The 27835-nt window shown below is 39.1% G+C and overlaps 1 protein-coding gene across 4 annotated transcripts in view; it reads right to left on the minus strand.

The window, feature by feature from the left end:
* emid1 (EMI domain containing 1) overlaps positions 1-23624 on the minus strand; it is a 180194-nt gene extending 156570 nt beyond the window's left edge. For 3 of the 4 annotated variants that reach the window (XM_066689177.1, XM_066689175.1, XM_066689178.1), the window contains exon 1: positions 22523-23624. In XM_066689177.1, coding sequence (XP_066545274.1) covers positions 22523-22710 — 188 coding nt within the window. In that variant the 5' untranslated portion in view covers positions 22711-23624. The remainder of the gene's footprint in view (positions 1-22522) is intronic. The other variant, XM_066689176.1, reaches the window with a different exon arrangement.
* Between the last annotated feature and the right edge of the window lie 4211 nt (positions 23625-27835).

Consider the following 27835-nt stretch of genomic DNA (forward strand, 5'->3'; position numbering starts at 1 on the left):
AAATCAGGAAAACAGATAACATTCATATTAAATCTGTCATGGACCTATTGTGGGTTTTATGAGCTGCAAAAAGCCCTTACAAAAGTTCAAACCAGGTGCTGGCACCTTCAAGTTTATTACTTTGTTTAGAGTAAATCTGTATAGACAGACGGCTGTTAAAATAATATTAAACATAATTGTGAAATATAATGTGCTCAATGAGGCAGGCTCACAGCTTCAGTTACTGCTCCATCTGATCAAAGGTAAGACAGTAGCCTATCACTGATAATTTCTGATCCCAGCTGTTTTTGAATTTCTTAATTTTTCTTTAAGAATTGTTACACAGGGGACTTCTGGTTTTCACTTAATGAAAATACAAGTTCTTTGTACAGAAAGGTAAAGTTGTTTCTCAAGGTCTTAATGCAAGAATACAAAAGCTTATCTTAGAACAGAGAAAACAATTTTTCATCACACAGCTTGATCACTGTTGAATAGTTTTCCTAAAAGGCTGACTAATTGACAAAATTAAAACCAGAAACAAAAAACAGTAACTATTTTCAGCAATCAACATCTTGAATATTTTATTTTCTATAAACCATGCAGAGCACATTTCTTATCAATCAACAAACCCCATTTGCAAAGTTGATTATGAAAGCGACAAACAAGGGATTTCTGAAAAGCATCTTGAGCTACTTAGAGCTGCAATTGACATATTTCTTAAATTACAAACAAGATATCCATCTTTCAAAGTTTCCATACAATTTTATACAAAAGATAGACATATTCCTGTTTGTGTTGTACAGTTTTTTGTACGTTGTAATTTTTGTACCGTATGTAACTGTCAGGTTAGGCAAAATAAATCAAGGAAACATGGGGAATACGTAAGGAGAAGCAAAATATGGACCACAAGGGGGCCATTACAGTATACACATCAACTTTGAGGACAAAATAATTAATTTATTTAGTAATTTATATATACACCAATCAGCCATAACATTATGACCATTGACAGGTGAAGTGAATAACACTGATAATCTCGTTATCATGGCACCTGTCAGTGGGTGGCATATATTAGGCAGCAAGTGAACATTTAGTACTCAAAGTTGATGTGTTAGAAGCAGGAAAAATGGGCAAGCGTAAAGATCTGAGCGACTTTGACAAGAGCCAGATTGTGATAGCTAGACGACTGGGTCAGAGCATCTCCAAAACTGCAGCTCTTGTGGGGTGTTCCCGGTCTGCAGTGGTCAGTACCTATCAAAAGTGGTCCAAGGAAGGAAAATCGGTGATCCGGCGACAGGGTCATGGGCGGCCAAGGCTCATTGATGCACGTGGGGAGCGAAGGCTGGCCCGTGTGGCCGATCCAACAGACGAGCTACTGTAGCTCAGATTGCTGAAAAAGTGAATGCTGGTTCTGATAGAAAGGTGTCAGAACACGCAGTGCATCGCAGTTTGTTGCATATGGGGCTGCGTAGCCGCAGACCAGTCAGGGTGCCCATGCTGACCCCTGTCCACTGCCGAAAGCACCTACAATGGGCACATGAGCATCAGAACTGGACCACGGAGCAATGAAAGAAGGTGGCCTTGTCTGATGAATCACGAGTTCAAGGTGCTGACTTGGCCTCCAAATTCCCCAGATCTCAATCCAATCGAGCATCTGTGGGATGTGTTGGACAAACGAGTCTGATCCATGGAGGCCCCACCTCGCAACTTACAGGACTTAAAGGATCTGCTGCTAACGTCTTGGTGCCAGATACCACAGCACACCTTCAGAGGTCTAGTGGAGTCCATGCCTCGACGGGTCAGGGCTGTTTTGGCGGCAAAAGGAGGACCTACACAATATTAGGCAGGTGGTCATAATGTTATGGCTGATCGGTGTATATAATGTAAAATTCAGTTGAATGTACATTTTGGGTATTTTATCTTATATATTTAGTACATATTTACTATTTTCTTATGACAAAAAGTTTGTGACTCATTGTAATAACTATCCTGCATCTAAATATTTAAATGTATTCCATATGAAGTGTTGTGAATAAATTGCATGTCAGTGGAATTTGTTTGTATTGTTGTTATTAAAACTAGACCAACTACAGTGGTCATGTTTTAACCAAATAAATTGGTTATCCCAATAAGTAGTTTGAAGCAACCAATCAATTTGGTAGTTATAACCATACACATTGTTTGTCTTTAACCAAAATAATGTTTAAATCCACCAATTGAGATTGGTTATAAAGTCTACCAATGTGGATTGGTTGTTTTTACCAAGATATTGGTGTAACACATATGAACCAACTCAGTTTGTTAGATTTAAGCAATATATTGGTTGAGTCAACCAATCCTTTTTTCCAGTGCATATGTTAGCAGTTTACTAATGTATACTATACTAAAGTATACTATTGTCCTTATTATATACAAATGCAGGAGCTATGCTGTGAGGGTAAATTACTACAATGATTTCACTCTATTATGCTAGATATTATTAATGTTTATTTTTGGAGCTTTAAAGAAGAAAAATAAAGTGCTTATCTTTCTTCCAGAATGCCGTTGGAGCTGGGGGTCGGACAGGGGGGAATACGCGACATTTTAAACCTGGCACACACTTAGTTGGATTTTTTGCCCTGCTAACAACTACCATATGTCTGAAATGCACACAGAATAAGAGTGGAAGCAATTTCCGTGTGGGAGATGATTTCTAATTCATAAACAGGCTCCATATTTAAGAGGAGAGAGAGCGTATACATCGTACAGCCATGAGTAGGGATGAAACGGTATGAAAATTTCATCACGATTATAGTGACCAACATTCTCACGGTTATCAGTATCGCGGCATTGTTAAAATTATATTTCATCAAGTTGCAGATTTAAAACCAATAAACAACAAATAAAATTAGCAGTACTATGCACTTTTTGTGTGCATAAACATTAAAATAATAACATTAACATTAAAGATGGCACCATGTGGCGATGAGAGGTAAAAGTTTTCCTAGTGCAGGTTTTAATGAACACAACCTTAAGTAAGCAAATTAAATGTGCATATAAAAGCAGCACAAGTAAAGCAATGTGCATGAATCAAGTCGACCACTGACGGATTTTAAATGAACAAAATATGATGGTTGGGTGAATAAACTACATAACGTGTTATCGGCCCGTTTCTGCTGGGAGCGGGTTCTAGCCTAATAGATCCGCGTCATTGGTCAGTAGCCTGAGAGCGCTGATTGGACAGACTCGGAGAGACTCAGACAGTAAGAGCTGTCACAGTACAGTAGTGATGGGCAGTTCGACTCTTTTTAATTACTCGATTAATTTGATTCCGTTCAGTTTGGATAATCGATTAAATTAGTTCATTCCATTCACTGATTCAATGACACGAAAACACCCAATGCAGACCGAAACAGGATTGTTAGATTTATTTAAACCGGGAAGAACGAGGCATTCACAAACTACGCCTCACAAAAGCGAGGAAAAATCTGTATTTGGTTCACTGGGTTAAATTAAATAAAGTTGTGACAAATATATATTTAGAGTCCTGGAGATAACAACAGTTTGAAGCATTAACATTATTTATCCAACACATCTAAATGTAATCTTTATATATATACATGGTTAAATGCATTTGAGTAAATCATTGTTTTTTACAAGAACAAAAATAATCTCGAACAATTGCGGAATTAATCGGTGGTATTTATTCAGCACGCAGCAAAACGCTGTATGCCCAGTTTGATTGACAGATCAACACCGCACAAGTTAAACACAAGATAAATATTACCAAAGCACAATGTCGCCCTCGATAATATTGCTTTGCAACAAAGCCATTATAGGAATTCAGATCTACAATTTTGTAATTTTTAAAACACAAAATACACTTAATCTCTCTCTCTCTCTCACACACACACACACACACACACACACACACACACACACACACATATTACAATATAAAGTCATTGTGCAGTAAGCAATGCATGTGTAACCAACATGGGACATATGGTCTTCAGTTTTATAACACTCAACGAGTTCAGAGACAACTTGGTTTCTTTTTAAGACGAACAAATCAGACTCAGTGAATGAGTTTTGATGGGCATGTTGTTTGCGACGCGATCACCAGTTAGTGCAATGCTAGTTTCAGCTCGTTGCCATTGTTGACCCGTATGGACTGAACACGATTTACATTCTGTAAACTTAAACACTCCCCAGATCGAATGCCCGCCACAGTCGCCGAGCTAAAACACAACACCTGCGTTTTAATCAGACAAAGTCTAACATTTACATATGTTTGTGTGTGTCTGGAGCTTATAAGGACAGGAAAGGTTATATGATATTCAAATACTGAAGACCCATCACCAATAAGTGTATGAGATGTACGATTGATAAAGCGCAGAAACGGGGCGTGGTTTTGGCAAAACTGCGTTAGAAACACAAAGGACGCTCCCGAGCATTCTCTGCCTTCCGCCATGTTTTCATACAAAACACAACCCACGCAGCACGCTGCGCCTGCGTCAGACTGCTGCTAACTTTGATTATGGACAATATTTACCGTGTGTTTTTCAAACCGCGATAATCAAACACGGTTTAATGATAGTTAAAATTTCAAACGGTAATACTAACCGTCGGGAATTTCACCGTGGTTTATCGTGAAACCGGTAACCGTTTCACCCCTAGTCATGAGTCGTTACACGCTGCCTTTATCTCGACTATTCAACACACTTATAAACTTCACACTTTTTATCTTACGTCCCCCTTAGATTTAATGAACTCACATAATCCCAACAACCACTAAACACATCCCAGCTCTTGTCTTTCAATGTACACTCACCTAAAGGATTATTAGGAACACCTGTTCAATTTCTCATTAATGCAATTATCTAACCAACCAATCACATGGAAGTTGCTTCAATGTATTTAGGGGTGTGGTCCTGGTCAAGACAATCTCCTGAATTCCAAACTGAATGTCTGAATGGGAAAGAAAGGTGATTTAAGCAATTTTGAGCGTGGCGTGGTTGTTGGTGCCAGACGGGCCGGTCTGAGTATTTCACAATCTGCTCAGTTACTGGGATTTTCACGCACAACCATTTCTAGGGTTTACAAAGAATGGTGTGAAAAGGGAAAACCATCCAGTATGCGGCAGTCCTGTGGGGGTGAAAATGCCTTGTTGATGCTAGAGGTCAGAGGAGAATGGGCCGACTGATTCAAGCTGATAGAAGAACAACTTTGACTGAAATAACCACTCGTTACAACCGAGGTATGCAGCAAAGCATTTGTGAAGCCACAACACGTACAACCTTGAGGCGGATGGGCTACAACAGCAGAAGACCCCACCAGGTACCACTCATCTCCACTACAAATAGGAAAAAGAGGCTACAATTTGCACAAGCTCACGAAAATTGGACAGTTGAAGACTGGAAAAATGTTGCCTGGTCTGATGAGTCTTGATTTCTGTTGAGACATTCAGATGGTAGAGTCAGAATTTGGCGTAAACAGAATGAGAACATGGATCCATCATGCCTTGTTACCACTGTGCAGGCTGGTGGTGGTGGTGTAATGGTGTGGGGGATGTTTTCTTGGCACACTTTAGGCCCCTTAGTGCCAATTGGGCATCGTTTAAATGCCACGGCCTACCTGAGCATTGTTTCTGACCATGTCCATCCCTTTATGACCACCATGTACCCATCCTCTGATGGCTACTTCCAGCAGGATAATGCACCATGTCACAAAGGTCGAATCATTTCAAATTGGTTTCTTGAACATGACAATGAGTTCACTGTACTAAACTGGCCCCCACAGTCACCAGATCTCAACCCAATAGAGCATCTTTGGGATGTGGTGGAACAGGAGCTTCGTGCCCTGGATGTGCATCACACAAATCTCCATCAACTGCAAGATGCTATCCTATCAATATGGGCCAACATTTCTAAAGAATGCTTTCAGCACCTTGTTGAATCAATGCCACGTAGAATTAAGGCGAAAGGGGGTCAAACACAGTATTAGTATGGTGTTCCTAATAATCCTTTAGGTGAGTGTATACACACATTGGTTGATAGATAGTATGATAGGTAGATAGATAGTAATTACAGACACAGGTTTAAAGCTTCCATTATAACTATGCTTCAGCGTGAAAAATATTCAAAAATTGATAAAATGGATGTTCAGCTCCACATGTCCACAACAGATTATCAACAACATAAAACACGGAATTCAATTTTAAATTTAATTTCAGTATTTGTTTACTGAAGAACAGGCATTCATTTAACTTACAATCGGTTACCCCCCCCCCCCCCCCCATCTGACCATCTGACCATCTGACCAAGTGGTGGCCCCATTGTGCTATGTCCCCATTTCTGTACGTCACTGATCCCTTGGCACAGCTGAATAGTGGGCCAATTATCTTTTTCAATCTCTTCCCTGCCTTTCTGATTAGAATAAAGAGCCTACTTGGCACAGGCTATTGGTCCCATGTTGTCTAATTGCCCCAACAGACAGCCCCTTCTAACTGGCTCCCCAGTCTTGGCTAATTTATTCTTTTCTGTAAACAATCTATTAGTTGTCCCCTGGAGTTGGTGGGCAGACAGGAACTCAGAGACCTGGGTGGGAATTTTCTGCCCTCCCCACAACACTTAGATTAAATCTTGCAAATGTAGATATTGTATTTGCTTTCCCAGCCAGTGTACGCTAACCCCAGTTTGGCTTTTATAGCTGTAAATGAGACAGTGGAAAGACTTTTTTTCCCCTAAAGTTATTACCACAATATATTTGTACCAGGGTTATTCACAAACTTACTGTAATAGATCTATCCATCTATGATATAGTGGAGTCAGCCCTGACTTACTTTTAAACAAAGTGTGAATGTTTCATCTCCAGCACTACAAACCCAACAAAATGCATAAGGTTGGAAAATGCAATAGAGACAATTACAGCATACATATAAGGATTTCAAACAGGCAGGAACAGTTTGCAAACAAAAGCCCTGTGAGCCACACCTTAATAAAATATGTTTTTAGATTGTAAAGTATATAATAGATAAGATGTATATTGATTTAAACAATATTTACATTGGCTTTATTCAAAATCTGCTTTAACATGCCTGCATTGAGTTAGCTGTTCAGAAAGCTGAACCTCCTCAATCAGTGATTGGGAGCAGATGTTGCTGGTTTGTGTGTATTATATTGAGGGAAAACTAAAAGCAACAAGATGCCCTTTGAGAAGTTGGCAAAGGAACCAGAGCTCTCCTCTAAAGAAAAAAAAAATCAACAGCTAATTTGAGAGAGTTCTTTCCTCTGAAGCATTCCTTCCATTGTTTGGAAGACTCAAACTACTGGTGGACAGAAACATTTCAGCCACATTTTTTCTAGTTATCGCCCTTACCCCCTGCTACAGTGAATATCATTTTTTCCTCTCTTTTCTTCTACACTGTTTGATATGCATGTGAATGAGGTGGATCTGATCTGTGTGTCTGCCATCCTATGTATATGAACATTAAATGTTTATGTAAGGAGTTGCTTCTAAGGTATAGTAAAAGGCAGAGAGAACTAAATGAATGCTTATGAACTCTTGTGACAGAAAGGTTTAATTAATTTGCCAGTGCTGAAGGGCTTTACAACTGTCCTTATGAAAATATGAAAACCATTACTTATTTCACAATTTTCCCCTTTTGTTTTCATACACAGTGGCATGTTTCCAAAATCCAGGGGTCAGGAGATGCATTTCAAGCAATTTATATAGGGGTAAATGTGACTATCTTTAGAACTATGTTTTAGGCAGGGTCCTTATTTAGAGACAGTCATCTATCTCTGTATATCTAACACCTGCACAATCAGATGAGTGCTAGAGTGGAATTGGCCTGCAAAGAAAACCTGACATCTCTCATAGGCTCCTGTTCCTTTTATCAGATACAGACAGAAGCATGGGTATTGCCAGCTAGCAGGCAAACTTCCATTTATAACATGACAAAGATAAACATACAGAATACAAATGACCACTGTTATCCATAAGAAACACTAGACATCTCTATAAGGAATCCCTTTATATTGTATGACAACTCAATTTGTTTTAACCTTTTGTCTGTCGGCTCAACAAGCTGGTAGAGATGCTTTTGCCATAAGGTGTGATTATTTTATTAGTGAAAATTACTTTCACCCATTTTCTCAGTTAGCTGTTGGCGTTTGATCAGACATGCAGTAATAGCTGAACACATTATTTCGCATTGCTGTCTTATTGGAGCATAATAACAGATTTGACTGATACTTAACTATGTTCCATTTACAATCCAAAGCTTAGAAAGACAGTTGAAACATTTCCAAATGTATATGACTGCCTGCAATCCTATGTTACAAATCTGAATAGTCCCTTTGCTTGTTTGCAGTATGGAACCTGCATGTCATTAAATGTTGTCTGCACACAGACATATACAAATGAAAATGCCTAAACAAACCAGGAAATTAGTCTTCAAGTGTCTGAACAATAATAATATGGAGTTGTAATGTCTCAATCAAAACTTCACAAAATGGCTCTCTGTTTCGGCCCTATGGTGCAGACATTGCTGTTCCAAATCTGGGTTATGTTCCCTGACTGTCACTTAATATCTCAATGGAATATCACACAATAGAACAAGTGACTGAAAAGCATGTTTTCTTTGCTTTGCCATGCAAAAGTGATCCCTGTGTTGTATTATTAGTGAGAGTTGCACTAGTCCTCTCTACAACCCCTTACAACCACTTACAGTGTGAAATGCAATAATAATAGCAAAAAAAAAAAAAGAACAAAAACAAATACTTGTGAACCATGATTGGATATGAGGAAGAACGCATCTCCATTCTATGGTGGGATTCTGAAACACATACAGGCATCATTGCTTATTCATATATCCAATATGCATGGTTGTTACAAGTTAAACGGGTTATATGTTAATTCAGCTTTCGGAAATTCTCTCTCCTAGCATGTGTTCACTATCTATACAAATATATTGCCCTTATAAATAATACAGACAATCGACAATATAGCTAAATAAATAAGTCCCCCACTTCCAAAAGGCAGGGCCACCTTCATTTCTGCTTTTGCCTCCCACCTCTCTCTGGACTTCCTTGCGCTCACCAAAACATGGATCTGCTATAACATTGACAATTTGATTAATGGAGATAGCTAAACTACACTAGCTTAGGGATACCATACAGACATGTCCTCTTTATCGGTTCTTTAATCTCTGTCCTGCCGATTGTTTTTAATGAGAGCCCAACTAATACAGGTTTTATGGGTCTGATACCAATAATTGGGAAGCTAAATTTCCAGATTACCAATATATCTGCCAATATGTACTTTTTTGTTAGCATGCAAAACACACGTTTTCTATCATGGAGCCCTGAAATCTCTCCCTGTCAGAGAGAAATAGTGTCAAATATGCACTGAAGGCAGGATTTTTACATTTTACATAATAAACTGAGCTGAACTGACTTTATGACACAAGTCCACCTTAAGCTCTACACATCTGTCCTTGCGTCACATCTGGCAGTAAAATCAAGTTGATGAGCAGATTCTGCACAGAATATGTGATCTGTATATAAGAATATAAATCACACACCAATGGTTCTGGTGCTGATAATTATTAGTACATCCACTCAATCTAGGAATAATCTACACAGCGCCTTTACTGAAGCACTCACCCAGTCTTCCGGGTACTGGGGATTCTCAGCTTTTGAGTTGCAGTATACTTATATAAATAGTGAAATATGCATTGTTTTATTCCCAAGCCTCTCTAATCCACCCGCAAAGAAGTCTAAAAATGATGTGAGTAGTGGTGGGTGGTAATAGTACCGGTACCAGCAGTGCACCACAATACCTAAATGTAGCAGTTCTTATATTGTGGACTCCCAGGAGTAACAAGAGTGATACACAGTACCACCGGGAGATGATCCTGTCATGATTCATTGTGAGTGCAGTTTGAAACCCTGAAGCAAATCATCATGGCTGAGGTGAACAACCAAAATGTTTCCACAACTTGGAAAAAGGTAAAAGGTAATGCTACCAGTTTGATTTGGAATTATTTTTGTTTTGTGTGCACTGAAATGGGCCAAGCAGTTGACAACAGAAAGCCAACATGCAGAAAATGTCTAAAATAAATTCAGGCAAGAGAAGGCATCCAATTTGTTTAAACATTTATCGGTTCCGACATTCATACTTGCTTGCAGATGTCAAACGGCAGGATTGGACAATTATTAACATTTTTCCTTTATTTAAATCACAATAAGAACTAAAGCATTATTTCCACTTATTGTATTGATATAGATGATGCTAGTGAATTATACTGTTTTATTTACATTTCATATTGTACCGGTAGCAGGATCTGGAAATAACAAAGAAACCATCACGATTTATTGAAAGAACAGCAGCAACAGCGACAAGAAGTACACATTAAAACACTAACTCATTTCTGTAGTTTAACTCGGAGCCCTTTATTAAATCAGCTACTGTACCTGCAGCACATGAACAAGAGCACAGTGTTAAGTTTTATAGAACCAAGACAGAAGCACTGCAGAATTAGTGTTTGGGTTGAGTATACCTGAAAATTATGCAGTTGGAATGCAAAGGAATGTATTAAAATCAATAAAAACTAAAAAAGAAAATGTAAAAATGTAAAAAACTAAGATAAAATAAATGAAATTATTTTTGCAAGAAACACAACTACCACTAGTGAAAAAACTGGAGCCTATAACTTTTTGTAAATTATTTTAATATTTATTTTTTGTGATCATATATTGTTTTGAAGGGAAACATTAACATAATGATACAAATTATTTCCCTTTTTTCAGGGATTGTAAGTATAGCAGCTTTCAAACGGAGAGTGTAAAGTATGGAGACTAGACCCCTCATTTTTAATTGTGAATTTGCTGACTTTTATTTTGCACTTTAAATTATTTGTTAGTTCACTTAATTGCAAATTGTTCAGTTTACTTTCTCAATGCTGTGTTATCAGCACAAGAAAGTTAGCTATTTTTCAACCTACAGGAGGATAGGCATGTTGACATACACACCATTTCTTGAAAAAATTAAACATTCAAACATGTTATGATTTGATGTTTTAATGGAATATTGTACAAACTATTTCAAAATTTCCAGGAACTCAATTTGTTATATTACTGTTCTGCTTAAGGTTTCTTTTCTGGTGGTATTGTGTCCTGATACTAAAATTAGTATTAGTATTGTGGAGAAAAAATATATATAAATCGCCCACCACTACGTGAGTCAGCCCAATTTGTTTTAAAAAGGACCAGGAATTTCCTTGCCTCTTGGCATAAACAAAGGGAGGGTTAGCTACGATATGATGGGTGTTCTGCATGTAGTAGAACATACAGTTCTATACCAAAAACCAAGCTGTTTCAAATTGGTATGTTTTTTCAATAAACCTTCCTTTGACAAATGTAAAAGTGTAAATGTATGTATTTACTTTAAATAGATTGTGTCACAATGTGGTGAAAATAAGTTGGGCTAGTAATATTTTTGTTTGGCTAGTAAAACTGTCAGGCTACTAGCCAGCTGGTAACAATACTTATTTGATTTTTAAACTTGAATTGTCAGCTGAGCTTTAACTGGATTAAACATGTTAATTATTAATAAATGCTGATCAAACAATTTTAACACTTAAGTCTATTAATTTAAAGAAATACATTTAAAAATGATTGTTTTATAACTGTAAAAATCACCAGATTTCAATGTGGCTTGAATACTAACAATAACAAATTGTTACTCCGAAAGACAGGATGAGCAATATCTTGGAAATGTTGATTACTTTGCCAGTACTTGTACATTCCTGTCATGTCAATAAAGCAAATTTAAACTGAATAGGAATAAAATAATTATGATCCCTACATTCTGGGAAAGTTACAGAATAATCACTGATGCAGGTGGTCCTTCAGGACATTCTTTCAGTTCAACTGAGTTTATTGTCATTATATTCTAACCAAGGCAAGACTATTTAATTTCCCTTGTTCATATGGAAGAGGAATTACAACATTATGAAACATTACAAATCATGGAATAATCAAGATTAAGGCCTGTGGGAAAACCTGGCTAGAATTGACAGACAAAGAGGTTATTTGGGCATGGGGTTACCAGTGCACAGGTTCACCCACATCTCCATCCCTCAGCCTTCCACCTGAAAATGCTGTCCACTTTGTTACATCAAAAGAGACTGCTTGGGGAATTTTTTTTTTCTCCAAAATGGATTTGATTGTTTATAAAGCCAAAATGTACATTTTGTTTTCATTTTATAGATTCTTTTCTGTGTATCCACAGAACTCATACACTTAAAAATGTGCACCATTGCTAATATTTCAATATTGGGCTGATGTTAATCATTACATATATTTTAAGAATTGCAAACTCACAGAATAACTATGCCAATACCCTGTACATTAAACATGAACCAAAAGATGAGGTTGGAACACTATGACCCCGTTCACACTTGAGATTTGGGCCGGCCTAACTCATATGTGAACGGGGTCATAGATTTAGGCCGGCCCTGGGCCGGGTCAAAACTAGTCCCGCTTTTTGACCCGGCCTAAATCTTTCGACCTGGCCTAATGCCGGTGTTCTGACAAACTGAGCTTCCCTATCAGGATGAGCTGCCCGCTATCTGAAAACAATGGGCTACCGGTTGAAATGAGCTGCCCTGACTGAAAACATTAAGCAGCTCATCCCGTCAGACATAAAGGACCTGTCTGAATGGGCTACCAGCTGTTTTTCAACACTATTACTGTATTTTAACACTTTACATCCGAGGCAGCTCATCCTGTCGGACAGAAGGCACCTGTCAGAATGGGCTTCCTTCTGTTTTTCAACATATTACTGTAGAAGAAGCTTTCAAACCCTATGTAGCACATCCTGTCATCTATGCATAAATAGCTAATTGGTCACTATGAAATAACACGGTCAAAATCATTTTAAATGTACATAATTATTACTAACAGATTTATGGGCATGTTAACTGCGCACGCGTACTTTCACTAGGCAGCTCATTCTGACAAAGTAGCTCAGTTTGTCAGAACACCGGCCTAAATGTAAATGTGAACGCGCCGGGCCCTGGGCCGGGTGGAAAGCATCAGCGTGTGACGCAACTCAAGCCCCGCTCCCAGAGAAACGTGTCTGAGAGACGCGGAATAAACACAGAATAAACACAGAGTAAACACGGGCACCAACACAGCTGCACCGCTGCAGAACACACAGTATTGACTCTATATTGTTTGAATGTCATATCGATCTATAGCCTTACATGTACTGTTACATTTTGCTAGCTCACATCTTTATATATATTATAAAAGTCTAGGCTAAGTAATGAGTTATAATGTAAACAGTTCAAACTACTCGGTCGATTAAAATAAAAGTGTGTAGCTGGTAAACTTGCTATTGTTTTTTCTTGTACTAATTATGATTGAAGTCTGAAATTTAACAGTATGCATTTTACATGTGGAAATTGCATTGTGAAATTGTGAACGGGACCATAACTTCATTAATTATCCGCATTTTGCATTAAAACGATATAAATTTAACCGAAGCAGGTTTCCTTTCAAATCAATGCATAAAACGAGACCAGCTGTTTACTATGCAATCTGAAATGCAATTATATTGAGCTGAGCAGTACAATTACAAATGCCAGCATTGGAGGTAACAACTGGGACGATACAGAAATTAAAGCACTGTTTACAATGTGGATGGAAGATACATTTAAAAAGAAACCGAAGGAAGTGTACGAGCACTGCTGTCTATGAGGATTTAACTATAGAAGCGATCAGGCTTCTTTTGATGGATATCAATCCGTCCGACCAAGTTAAAAGGAAAATAAAAAGGCAAAGATCAGACTTTAAAAATGACAACAAACATAGTAGAGTCCAGAGAAAAGGTTGCACGTTTTTCCGAGGAACTCTGAGAAGAAATACTGAGCAGCAGCTTGGACTGCATGGGACACATCAACCTACAGCTAACAGCAGCAAAGAGACACTTGAATTACTACTGCTGTAATATATTATATGTGCTCTGTGTGAGTGTATGTAATACACATTTTCAGATTATAAATCTTAATAGGCTATTGATAACTAATGCATACGATTTCTTGTGATTTAATGTAGATGTCCTACTGAATGTGCTTCGCTTTTGGGTGAATTGCGGGCACATTTTTTTAAATTATATAAGAAAGCTTCAGCTGTAAAGGGTTAAGATTACATTCAAAGAAAATGTAGAACCGATCAATAGCCTATATACATCAACATTAATAAGTTGTGATTATAAATACATCGCATACACCTGTAAGCAGACCTAATGTCAATCGTAACTGGTTTGTTTGAGCAGATTTGTTTAATTCCCGACATGCATTTCGTTTAGGCCTCCTTTTCGCCCGCATATGTGAACGCACTTAGGCCTCCTAAAACCGTAAATATGAACGGGTCTCTAAAAAAAATAGTCTAAATTTCAGGCGGCCCAGGGCCGGCCTAATAAGTGTGAACGGGGTCTATGATCTGTTTGAAGCTTAGGGTGACCATATGGCTCCATGTTCACCTGGATTGTTAGATTTGCTGTTTGCTGCAAATGGTAATGGCTAATTTACATGTTCATCACTTTCTGGGCAAGTTTTACATCCTGTCCTGTCTCAATGTGTCCCATTGACAATCAAGTAATATAATCAACCAAGTAGAGCTGTATTTTGGAGCAGATCGAGGACATTAGCCACATGCAGATGTAGGGCTGCAACACTGTGGAGATACTGAGACATGCAGAAAATGGGGATAACTACAAACGTCAGTGAAATCCTTCAGAATGAGAGCTCTGGGCAGCAATATATATACAATTCTGAGGATGAGGGAGGGGAGTATACTATGGTGTAAAACAAGAGCTTTCCTTTACACTTTAGGCAGATGAGAAAAAAGAAAAAGTGAATAACAGAAAGAGAGAGAGACCTCAGAAGAAAGAAGGGGGCCTTTTCATTTGTAAAAAGGCCTCTTGCTAGTCCACCCTTTCAAAGGCTAACTCAGAAGTATTCCCTTTCAATGGGAGGCTAATGGGAGGCATTAAGGGTGACCCACTGTGAGGGTGCTTTTCAGTTGGGTTCAAAGGATGTGTTAGGGTTTGTGGTAATGGGGTGAGGGGAGGGGAGTTCTTTAAAAGATGCTGCCCCGGAGCCCTTTTCCAAAAGGAAAGGTCCCAACTGGGCTCAATACAGCCAGTGGTGGGACTATTGAAACCCCACGGAAATTCAAAGAAGATACCAATGCATTGACAAAGGTTCTCCTTGAAGCTATAAATGTTTCAAAGTGCCATCACTGCATCACTAATAAAGGCCTTGGATATAACTGAAGCAGCAGTATGGAAAGGCCCAATGTATGTAGAGGAATAGTTTTTCAATTGTGATTCAACTGCTATCACCTAGATGTCCCTTCAGCCACTCCAGTTATAGTAATCAAATTCACTTAAAAAACAACGTATTACGTTATGACTAATTAGAATAGTACAAACTAATGATGAGTATAAATGGTAATTAAAAAAATTGATGTGTTAAAAAAAAATCGAGAGACCTAAACATGGAGTCAGACATCACAATCAAAAAGCATTTGTTTGAGTGAACACATGCAATAATTTGTCCTGTACAGTTCCGTACACTAGGGGTGTAACAATAAAATCGAATATCGATATTATTACCGATTTACTTCCTTAGTATAATGATCGATAATAAAAGTGGATCATCGATTTTTTGTGTTTATAAAGTTATACGTTAAGCAAGCTTCTTATATCACTGAATTTGCATTTGTCAGAAATTAATTATCTTCTGGTTCATTTTCATAATTGAAAGATATCTGAAAAAAGTGATACTGGGTACTGCTCCTGAGCAGTCAATTGTTACACCACCCAGTATAAAAAGCAAATACTGGTTTTATTTTGGATTTTGGACGATTGGTGGACAGACTGAAAATAAACAAAAAGTTGTATGTCAATTATGCAAACGTGAACTCCCCTACCATTCAAATACAACGAACATGAGAAGCCATTTGTGAAACCCCCCCGAGTGCAGCGATATACACTGGACTTTCATGTAATAAACAACCATGATTGACAACGTTTTTTCAACACACTTCTGCTGCTGCATTACCCAGTCAACGGAGTGAAGCAATTACGAAATCTCTTGTAAAATTCATCTGCAAATATATGAGACCCATCAGCATTGTCGAGGGTGATGGTTTCAGGGAATTTTGCAGTGAAATGGAGTCGAGATTCTGAGTCGCGCAACAATTTCAAGGAACATAGTTAAACTGTATGACACCACTCCACAAATGACACCACAAATGTAAAACAATGCTGCATGATTGTAAGGACACTGCTTTAACTATAGATGGTTGGACCTCCTTAGCCACCAATGCTTATGTTACCATAACAGCACGGTTGGGAACTGCAAGATTTTGTTCTGCAAATCAAAGAGCTTCAAGGAAGTCACACAGCAGAAAATGCTGCAGAGTGTATTTCCGAAATTCTAGATGATTTTAATATACGCGAGTCAGTAATTACTGTCACTACTGATAATGCACTGAACTACGTCAATACAGTAGAAAGATATCTCAATTTGGTCAACATCCCATGTGTGGCTCACACAATTAACCTTGCTGTACGGAAGGACAGACTCAATACTAGACTGATCGAAACAACACTTACCCAACTTAAAGTACAGCTGCACATTTCAATAAGTCAGCAACTGATCAATGTCTTCTGGAGGATAATCAAAAGTTGCTCGGCTTAAAAAATCTCAATTTAATCATTGAATGTGTTACATGTTGGAACAGCACATACGACATGATTTGCTGAGCATCAGAACAACAGGCTGCAGTGGCCGCTGTAATCTTTGAAAAAAAGCTCTCGCATCTGGAGTTAACCACTAACAAATGGATGGTTGTTGAAAATATCCGTGACACTCTGAAGCCATTGAAAACAGCAACCGCTGCATTATCAACAAACAAATACCCCACAGCTTCAGCAGTTTTACCCCTTCAGCATATCCTGAAAAATCAAGTTAAAAACTTTGCATCATCTGAAATTCCTGTAATGAAGGAGATGAAAAACAAAATCATCAATGATCTGAGTTTGAGGTACAACAAAGAAGAACGACAATCAACAATCATACTTTTGAACAAAATGTCATTCTTTGACCCACGCTTTCACCGATTGTTACATTTATCAGAACAAGAAAAGCGTCAGGTGCAGGAAGACATTCAAAAAGAACTGATGCAGCGTTTTGGAAATTAAACTGGTTTGCAAAAGGAACATAGCACTTCTGAAAATAAAGAAGCTAGCAGTAAAACTGCACTGACTGCAATGGGTGACCTGTTTGGGGACACTTTCACCTGCAAGCAAGAAGAAACAGAGAATTACAAAATACAACTGATGCAGGAGATGGCGTGCTATGTCAAGGAGACACCACTCTCAGCAGATAGCAGGAAACAGCAGGAAAACATTGTAAATAAAAAGCGAGCAGCCCTGGATCCAGAGCAAGTCAGTGCTGAGTGTGGAGTCACCAGGGCCAGAGGAATTGCTGCTGTGGCTGGAGCCTCCAAAACTGGAGGAGCCAGTGCTGTACCCAGATCACCTGGGGCTGGAGAAAGTGCTTACGGGACACAAAACGGCCACCCTGAAAACCTGGGAACCTACATCCCCTGGGAAGGGGGAGAGGAAGAGGGAGAAAGAGCCAAAAGAAGTCTGCTGCCTAAAGCAGGAAGGAGAAACTGTGCACTGCACCTGTGAAAAGACACTGGTAACTGTCTTTTTGTTTTTGGATTTGGACATGGAATAAGGTTTGTGCTATGGATTGGTTGCTGGGTGTGTTTGTCTATATATTACTGTTTTTCGTTATAGAGAGTTCCCCAGGGATTTGTCTGTGTTTTTTGTCACCCCCTCACTGTAATATAATACTTTGCACCGCATTACCCTACCTTCACCGTCTGCTTCCCTAAGAACCTGTCTGTTTACAAACCCAGCTCTGTGGTCATCACCCGCAAGGTGCCACATTATTTTGTTTTGCTCAATTCTAGGCAATCAGAAGCAAACAAATTGGAGGATATTTCTTAGGACAAATGATCCTTCATTATTTTTCACCTTTAGTGATCCCTTCAGTCCTGTGCAACTGAACTCTACACTCTTTAGTGATCAGCCATGTTTTAATTACATATTGCCAGGATGGTCAGGCGAGGTGAGAAATAAACCTGCAGTGTGGTGTGACTCACGGATATTTCCTAATGGGTTGTGTAATGTGGATGTCAGAGGTTAATGACACTGCCCCGACCTTCCATGGCCTGTTTCAGATGAATCCCATGGCATGATGGAGCCAGGCAAAGAAGGAAACTGCTGTCTTAACCTGAAATGCTGCTCTGTGCAAACTGCCCTCATTAAGCCCCGTTTCCATAATACTATGGTCTAGTTATCTTTTTTTAATTTTTAGTGGCTAAAAGGGGGAAGCTGTATACTATAGGCTACTATATTCATAAACTCTTGGGTTACATGCCAGCTGTGTGTGGGTATATCACTGAGATCAAATCTCAAATTAAAGGATTATGGAAAATAAATGGATTTAGGGTATAAGGGTATAATACATGTCATCATGAATGAGGCCTGCAATGCGAAACAAACTAAACCACAAACCAGATATATGCCATGTAATGTTGGATTGGTATGAATGTAAGCCTTTCCTAAAATTAGTTACATGGTCAAAGGTATCGTCATTTACTCTATCAGCATCCCCATGTGTTGTTTATGTGTGGAATTTTAACCCACACTAATTTCAAGTTATTTGATCTAAAGTTAATGAAAGAATCGAAACCTTACATTTTCCTAAGACATTACATAGTTCTGCAGTCCAACCCTCACACCGAGCTGCTGATCTTAATGCCACACAGCATGAACATGCTGCAGTCCAGCACTGAGCTACTGAACACACTGCAGTCCAAAACTCTGACACTGCACACATAGGTTTCAGAATTTTGAGTAATTTTTCTTTCAATTATATTTGTATGCATGCATTTAGTGCAACTTTGTTTAACCTGGTTTAGTGATGACATTGAACTAGCTTCAATTGAAGCATGTCCTGTTGGTGTTATTAAGAGAATTCTGAATGACAATAGCATAGCATGCCTAGAAACACAGTTCATAGCAATCCCATTAAAAAGGAAATTATAAGGACTTGTCTATGTAACACTGCTGTTCTAATTCAGCCATACCAAACTTAATTTGCCATTCAAAGCACATTTGACATGACTGAAACTTGCGTGTAAAAAAGCCAATGATGCTACAGTGAAATTAAATTAAATGAATGCAAAATGATAACAATGTGCATTTTCAATATAAAGTCTAAGTAAAAGTCAAATACAATAAAACATAAAAATGTTCTGACATCAAAGCACGTCAAGGTGCCTTTCTATAAGTCTGCTGCATCTGTGTGTGGTTTCCCATGGGCAAAACTGGAAGATCCTGCATCAGCCATAAGTTCAAACAATTCTATAGAAGTCCTTTTGAAAGTACAGCCTTTTGAAATAATTAAATGTGTCCTAATATTGAATAAAATGGTTGATGTTATATATACACATTTTGTTTTCCTAATCTATAAAACTTAATTTTCTATTTATTTTCATTCTATAGTCCCTAATGTCATAGATCTGAAGGATACATTTTCTGTAACATGATTTTGGTTCACTGATGCAGGGCTACTGTTGCCCTCATACTTATTAGCTTAGGATAAGTCTGTCTCCCTATGTTTTCAAAGAAAATTAATCTGATATCATGAGATGTACACATACTGCCATGAGACAATTTATTAATTAAAGCTTTTTCCTTTTGACTCCCTGTGCATTTGCGAATTGTGTTTTTCTCTCACATTTCACATCTGCCCTCTACTATAAAAAGCTTCCAAACATAAAAGTAAACACCATATATATTGTGGTTGCAGTCTATATTGGCTATATTCAGTCAGACAAATCACAATATTGTATGCTGATTCATTCATTATTTATGCTTTGTCTTTTGCTGGTATACAACAACAGGCTGTCATTTAACTTTCAAAGTAAGAGCACATTTTAACATTTGATCATAAATATACTTTGGTTTGATCTTCTCTTGAATCAAACATTTGATGACAGCACAATATGGAAGACACAAAGCAACCTTGAATATTGTGATATGTGAATTAAAATATATTCAGCATGTACTGTGAAATGTTGTTTCTTTAGGCTCAGAGATATTACATCCACTCCTGTGTAAATTAGAACAAATCAACCAAACCAAACTGCATACCAATTTAAATACAAACAAAAGTCGTAAACTTCCCCAGCATCCTGCACAATTAACTAAACATTTCCTGCAACCACATGTATTTTACTCTACCAATTTTTAATAAACAAGCTAGCAATGTATGCTGAAATGTGACAGTGTGGTGCAAGGGAGAGTAATAGGCAGTGGGATTAATTAGACACCTGTGTATATCTGATAAATAAGGATCTTTTCCATTTCAGCATGCATTTCATAAATATTAGTGTTAAGAACCTCAGTAATGTCAGGCTTGTTTATTTTGGTTTTGGGTGAATCAGTCCTGGCTGTAGGAAAAATAATAGGATTGTCCTTTTAGTACAAACTTATAATTCCACTTATATACTCAGAACAGTCTATATAGGTATATAAAGAGCTTAGAACAATATCAATTCTAAATCTTGCCTCCACAGTTATTATTTTGGGAAGTAGTGCAGCTTCCTAAACACTATGTGAATATAGTATATATTTGTTTATTGTCTTGCATAATGTTAAGATATAGACTCATAATAATATTAAAGGGCATCTGATTAATATTTCTTAAAACTGTGAATCAATATTTTGCCATTATAAGCAGCTCCATGACAATCACAAAGCAAATATGCCTTTACCTCTGCACACTGCCTGTACAGAACAAATAAACTATGTGTCTGCACTGTACAGCATATTCTGAGTTTGTGATTTTTTTTTACAGATCTTTATGCCAAAAGCTGAAATCAACACCTCACAGAATATTTATTAAGTTCACTTTAATTTAAATGTGATTTAAATTCAGGATTTACAGAAACAAATAAAACATCCTTCTAGGCCAGTGGAGACAACCCAAATGAATCAGTGGGCCGCAAGTCCGGGTGTCAAATAACTGTCTGGGCCACAAGACCCCTTTTACCACAATTACAAGCCACAAATGCTACATTTTAATATAAAAAATTGCAGTATAATGCAATATAAACATATCAACAATGTATTAAGGGAGTAACACATTGATACAAAATAAGCAGTTGTCATAAACATACTACTATATTATGTATTTTTAAATATTTCTTAGTGGTGGGGAGGGTGGTCTTATAGGCCGCCAGTGGCTGCAGGTTGCCCAACACTGTTCTAGGCCATTGGAAGTTACTTATTATGAAGAGGGCAATAGATGTATTATTTATTTATTGTGCGTACATACATACCCAACACACACAGTCCTGCGATTTGTTTGTACTCACCTGAATTTAGCACATCCAGTAGGCTCAACCTAATCAAATCTCAGTAGTAATTCTGAGAGTTGTACTAATATAAAAGTACTTGCACTGACAAGACAGCATGCCCAGCATGCCTAGGAGGAAACATGTTCCTCAGACCAAACATTCTCTATGACAGATCTTATTTGATCACCATAATCATAATTACTATTACTGAGGATGTTTATTTTAACTATCACAATGCTTTTAAAAGAAAATCACAAATACAACTAAAAGGGCGGCAAAATGTATACTAAATTTCCAGATACAGTTTTCCACTCAAATTTCTCAGTGTCCCATTAGGTATTATATCATTAGAGCCTAATCATTGTTTAAAAGATGTGAAAACGTTATGTATCATTTAGTCATGCTGCCGTTAAAATATAGCAAGGACACAATAAAATGTCACGAAACAATCAATTTACTAAGTTGACTTAGTGCGTGCCTGTGTGTGGACTTCAATCATATTATGGAGCAATTCATTTCGATTATAACCAGCTTTAAAGCCGCAGGAGTGGTATGGTGGCCATTTGTTGTTGTTTTTTTTCTATAGCTGAACTTTCTTATTAATACTCCAGAGAAGCCTTACCTTGTGTTGTCTAACGCCATAACGGGTTGACTTTATTAGTAATTACCCTCTTAAAACCGGTGGGGTTTCAAGTTAAAGGAATGGGTGGGGGGAAAATGTAATCTACATAATTGGAAACTTACATATATATTAAATTAAGATATTCGGTCACTGTGTGTTCAGTTTGTACAACACTTCAAGCATAAATGGTAACTGTGTGCATGAAGGGGTTATTATTGTTTTGGATGCAATGACCAGAATGCAGCTGGTAATACGTGGGATGAGACATTTCGGAATATGAGAAGGTAACTTAAAAAGCAAGAGAGTAAATCTACCACTGACTGCAAAGAGGAAACTCGATTGACATAATTTCTACGCATTATTTAATTGAAACAGTATCATCATTATGTATATATGTAGAATATGGGGCATTTACCTCCTCTGGTACCCAGCGTTATGGGTAGCTCCCAGTTGCTCCTTCCCATGCTGAATCCCAGAAGGGTATTTGTACAGTCCGGCTCCCCATGTCGAGAGTGCTCCGGTGGAGAGCGAGAGCAGCACCAAGAGCAGTGCTAAAATCCTCCGGCACAGCACGGACAACGAGAGACCCAGAAAATGCCTCATTTCCGTGGCTTCAAATGGCAGACCGGCTGCCGTTTCGGATCCCCTTCAACTAAAAAAACGTGTTCCGAGGAAGGAGCCAAATATAAATCAGCTGCCAGATTTGCTTTTAATTTAGAGGAAGCGCTTCCCGTTTAGAAATAAGCAAATGCTAATTACAAAAATAGAAAATACAGATAAACAATGTGTCACCGTTGGCAAGACTGTATTAAACAGTGTCGACTTCCTGAACACATTTATAAACTAGTCTACAATCCCCCTCTTTTTTTTTGGAACGAATGTAGAAACATTGGAAATTCAACTGAGGAAAAAGCAACAACCGACTTGTAGCACTACTGAAAAAGTAGCAGTGAAGTCTTTGAGTTCTCACTCCCGGGCGTCCTCAGTCACATTAGCTCGCCTGCATTGGGCTCTGGTTGCAGTCCGGTAGTCGGCAGCTTGGTCCTCTATTACGTATGCAAGTTTCTTTAAAGTCCAGTAACACAATAGAGAAGATACACTTATATAGTACTCTCTAGTCTTTTAAGAAAAGCCCGCCGAGTCCCATTTGTTACTTTCCCATTCTCTCTTTAACCCTTAACAGTGAACTACCCTCCAGAGACAGAGTTCGACTTCAGTAAATCATTGAAGTTTCGGCAATAGCTCACAAGGCTAAATAACTTGCTTGGAAACAAAACAATACATACATACATTTAAAAATATAAAATATACCGCATTCAATAAAATCCTAACAGTGCTCTATAACTATTGCTATATTAGATGTAGGGAAAGCATGAGATATGTATGACCTTCAAACAACGTATATAATAAACCTGTTAACTACACACACATCTGCATTCGAACTAATGCTTTAAACACAATGTTATTCTTCATAAAACATGTAAGGCTGAAACGTATTATTACATACACAGTTTAAGTCTAGTCATGGTAATGTGGTGTTTGCCCCTGTTTTTAGTAATGCCATTTTCAAACTGCACAACAGTTGCCTACTCACAGTCAAGGTAAGAGTAAGGGTCATTAGGTGTCCCCCAATCCGATCCTTTCTGCTTGAACTCATCTCAACTATCCTAATTTCAGAGTACAATTCTCTTTTCTGTATTACTTTATTCACCACTGAATGGCAGATTTTCTTTTATTGCACTGTTTGTAAGAGGCAAATTCCAAGTTTTATTTCTTCATTTAGTATTCTGGCAAACTTGAGTTTATTTAAATATTGTCAGATTTTTTTAACCTGGTGTTCCTAATCAGCAGATGTTGCCAAGCTACAGGAACCAAGAGGATGGGATGTGTGGGATGTGTGTTGGTGGGGGCTGGACTGGTTTGATCTAACCAGCCTGTGGGAAAGCAGTTTTTATAATCCAATGTTACTCCCCACGGGACTCCAAATAAAGATCACCAATCTTGTTATTTTTCTTTTTTTTATAACACTGCACCCCCCACCCAATCCTAATTACTTCTCCCTGTATAACTCTGTGGAGCTACACAATCCCTCCTATGTCAAAATTTAACAATTTGCTAAATATTTTTTGTACTTTCACCATGGTTTCCCTAACATTAGTTTACCTTGCATTCTATAAGATTTCCAATGGTTTTACCATGCTTTTACAGGTGAGCAAAGGCGTCCACACCCAGGGGGCCTCCTCCTGTCTCCAGTGAGAACCACTGAGCTCATCCCAGCTTCTCCCAGATCTGTTCCACCACTTGGAGAATAAAGCTACATAGTTCATCCCAATCTGGAGATCCATCAGGAGGAAGCCTTTAAGAACTGGCACATTCAAGATCTGGGAGAGCTTAGGATCCCATGATGTGACCCCGCATCCCGGGGACAGATACTCCCCCTACGGGAGCTTGAGTCCAAGATCTTTTATTCTTTATTAAGAAATTATTGCTTTTAAAAATTATTCTTAATTGGTTTAAACTAAATGTATTATTTTTAAATGCACTTGTTTTGTTTTGGTTGATTTGTTAGTTTTTTTTTGTTTTGTTTTTTTGTCAAATGCATTGACCGTTCTGATTTTTAATCTAAATGCATCAGATTGGTTTGTTTTTGTTTCTTTGTTGTTTTTGTTGGTTTATTGATTTATCTGGTGCATTTTCCGTTTATTTCAATGGATTTGATTGTTTTGTTAAAATTGGTTGGTTTGGCAGTTTGCCATTTAGTCACAAGTTTATTGCTTTGATTGATTTATTGCACATGTTTATCTTGAGTTTAATTTGTATTTTGGTTCCCTATAAATCATGTTAGGATTTTAAAAATTTTAAGTGATCTTAGAGTTGGATTTTAAACATTTTAATCAAAAGTATTACAATTTTGAATGTTTTTATTTTCTGTTAATTGTAAAATACTCAAACTAATAAAACAGTATTGTTCATCCCTCCCTGGGAGAGAATGTCCAGGCAGTCTGCACACTACACAATGAAGTCCGGGGGTTTGTAAACACCCCTGGTGGGTGATGTATGCCACCACTGTTATGTTGTCTGTTCGAACTAAAACGTGCTTGTTCGACAGGATGTGCTGTAAGTGGTGCAGCACCAACAGCACTGCCTTCAGCTCCAGTGTGTTGATGTGGTCAGATGACATGGGGCCGTCCCATGTCCCTTTCACCCCTATCCCATTAAAAACAGGTGTTTGGGGCTTGGGGGAGGTTTTGATGGTCTGGTCCATTGCCTGCCTGGCTGTTGTTGGTATGGCCTATGGCATTGTTGCGGCTGCATCTTAGCCTGCTGGAGGTCAGCATATTTCAAGGCTGTCTCCTTGGTCTTGGCAGATCGACCGTCTCCCCAAACGTCTGGCCTGGTGTGCATCCAGGAGCATGGCCTTCTTAGAGTCCTGCAGTTTGGTTTGGTCTGGGTGAGCCAGAGGTGGCATGTGCCTGCAACCATGGTCGTCATGGACCTCACCATGGCTTTTCCTCCCTCGCAGAGCAGGTCAGTCATGTAGGTTGACACCAGCTCCAGCTCATCCGTCTCTTCTAGGGACGGGCACTCCCTCAGCCATCAGGCCAGGTGACCCATGTGCAGCACAAGGATGGCTTGTGCGTTAACCGCCCTTTCCTCCAGGGTCTCAGCTGCATATGCTTTTTTTAAGCATAGAGTCTGTGGTCCTGCACTGCTTGTTCAGACACAAGGGCTCCTTGCCCAGTAGTGCATTTGTTTGTACCAGTTTAGCAACCGAGTCCCCAATCAGTGGGAAAGCCCCCAGGCCCTTCTCCTCAGCCTCCGCCATGGCACACAGGTCCTGTCTGAATGTTGCTGGCTCCGAGGTCAGGTGCGACCACAGAGACTGCACGATGTCGAAGAAGTCCTCAAATACAGGGAGGGTCTCCATAGGTCATCGATCACAGGATGTTGACCATGTTGCACACCTCATCAAGGTCCTCAGGCCCGTGTATTGCTCTGTTATTGAGCTGGCATACTCCGTGTCTCCCCCAAATGGAGGGGACTCTGAAATATCCAAGCGGGAGGTGGTGAAGGAAAACATCTCCTCTGGCAGCAGAGGGGGGAGTGGGAGGGGTGAAGATGGTGGGGCCTCTGGGAGGTCTCCCCCATCTTCTGGATCAGTGTCATTTTGAACATCTCCTCCTCTTCCCTCCAGGATGATGGCACCCCTCATTTCCTCGGGGGTGGGGAACGATAGGTGAGAGGTGAGAGGCAGAGCCTGTGGAGGAACAGACAGCTGATCCTCTGCTCTCCTGTGTGCTAGCCTTTGAAGAGGCTGGGGATGCTCTGACTCTCTTGCACCTTGTAGCCTGAGGGCGTGCTCAGCGCCCAAGCAGCATGCGCAGAGGTCCCCTGGAACCTCTTTCACCAATGAAACGCCACTTTAGGTTAGGTTTCATGGTCATTGTGTGGTCTGCCCTTGGCTCCTCCTCTGCAATGATCTCTGGGAGGTTCCTTTTTTGTCGATGACAGGGCTTCAGCGTCTGATGTCAAAATGCTGATTTGTCGAAGAAGTCGATGTCGACGTTGAAGCGCCTATCGACGTGGCTGTCGATTCCTGTCAACAAAAGAGGTCGAGGTGTGATGTGGGGTAGAACCCAAGGTCAGAGAGGTAATGGGATAGGTGGGGGTCAACACGACCATCACCACAGCAAGCTGCCTCCCATGATCAGCTGCTCCAGCATGTTATCTCGCCCTCTCTCTCCCCTCTGTTTCCTTAGTTTCAATTCTGAAAGAAAATGGTACAGGAGGTATCTATTCATACAGTAGATCTCATCGAAAGGGTACTAAGCCTGCTGTACACTTACCTCCGGTAAGAAGAAAACTCGTAAAATCAACCATTGTTGGGGCATGAATGGCAGGAGCTTCAGTAATGAAAATCATATTCTTGGAGATAGTCAACATGGGTTTAGACGAGGCAGATCATGTCTTACTAATTTATTATAATTTTTTGAACATGCAACTGCAGCTGTAGATCATGTGAAAGCATATGATATGATATACTTAGATTTTCAGAAAGCTTTTGATAAGGTTCCACACCAAAGACTGATCCTCAAATTGGAAGCTGTAGGCATTCAGGGTAATGTAAGTAGATGGATTATGAACTGGTTGATGTATAGGAAACCGAGGGTGTCGATTAGAGGAGTTGCTTCTAACTGGAGTGAGGTTGTTAGTGGTGTTCCACAGGGATCAGTACTAGGGCCTTTGCTTTTTCTAATCTATATTAATGATCTGGATGAGTTAGCAAACTTGTCAAATTTGCCGATGATACTAAAATAGGTGGCTCAGCAGATACAATCTCGGCAGCACAGGCTATTCAAAGGGACATAGATAACATTCAGTTGTGGGCCGACACCTGACAGATGAAATTCAATGTGGACAAGTGCAAGGTAATACACACAGGTAACAAAAATCTCCACTATAATTACACTATGGGAGGAATAGAACTAGATGAAGTATCGCATGAGAAAGACCTAGGAGTCCACTGGAGAGAATGTCCACCGCTGTATTGGACACACCGGGCAGGTGTATTGCTCGTATTGAGCGCAGATTGTCCTGCACCCACAGGAGAAGTCTGCACGCCACACGATGTAGTCTGGGGCCGTGTAGGCCCCCCTAGTGGTTGATGTAGGCCACCACCGACGCGTTGTCTGTCCAAACCAGGACATGCCTGTCTGTCAGAACATGG

This window comes from Amia ocellicauda, chromosome 17, assembly GCF_036373705.1.
Source record: "Amia ocellicauda isolate fAmiCal2 chromosome 17, fAmiCal2.hap1, whole genome shotgun sequence".
Classification (NCBI taxonomy): domain Eukaryota; kingdom Metazoa; phylum Chordata; class Actinopteri; order Amiiformes; family Amiidae; genus Amia; species Amia ocellicauda.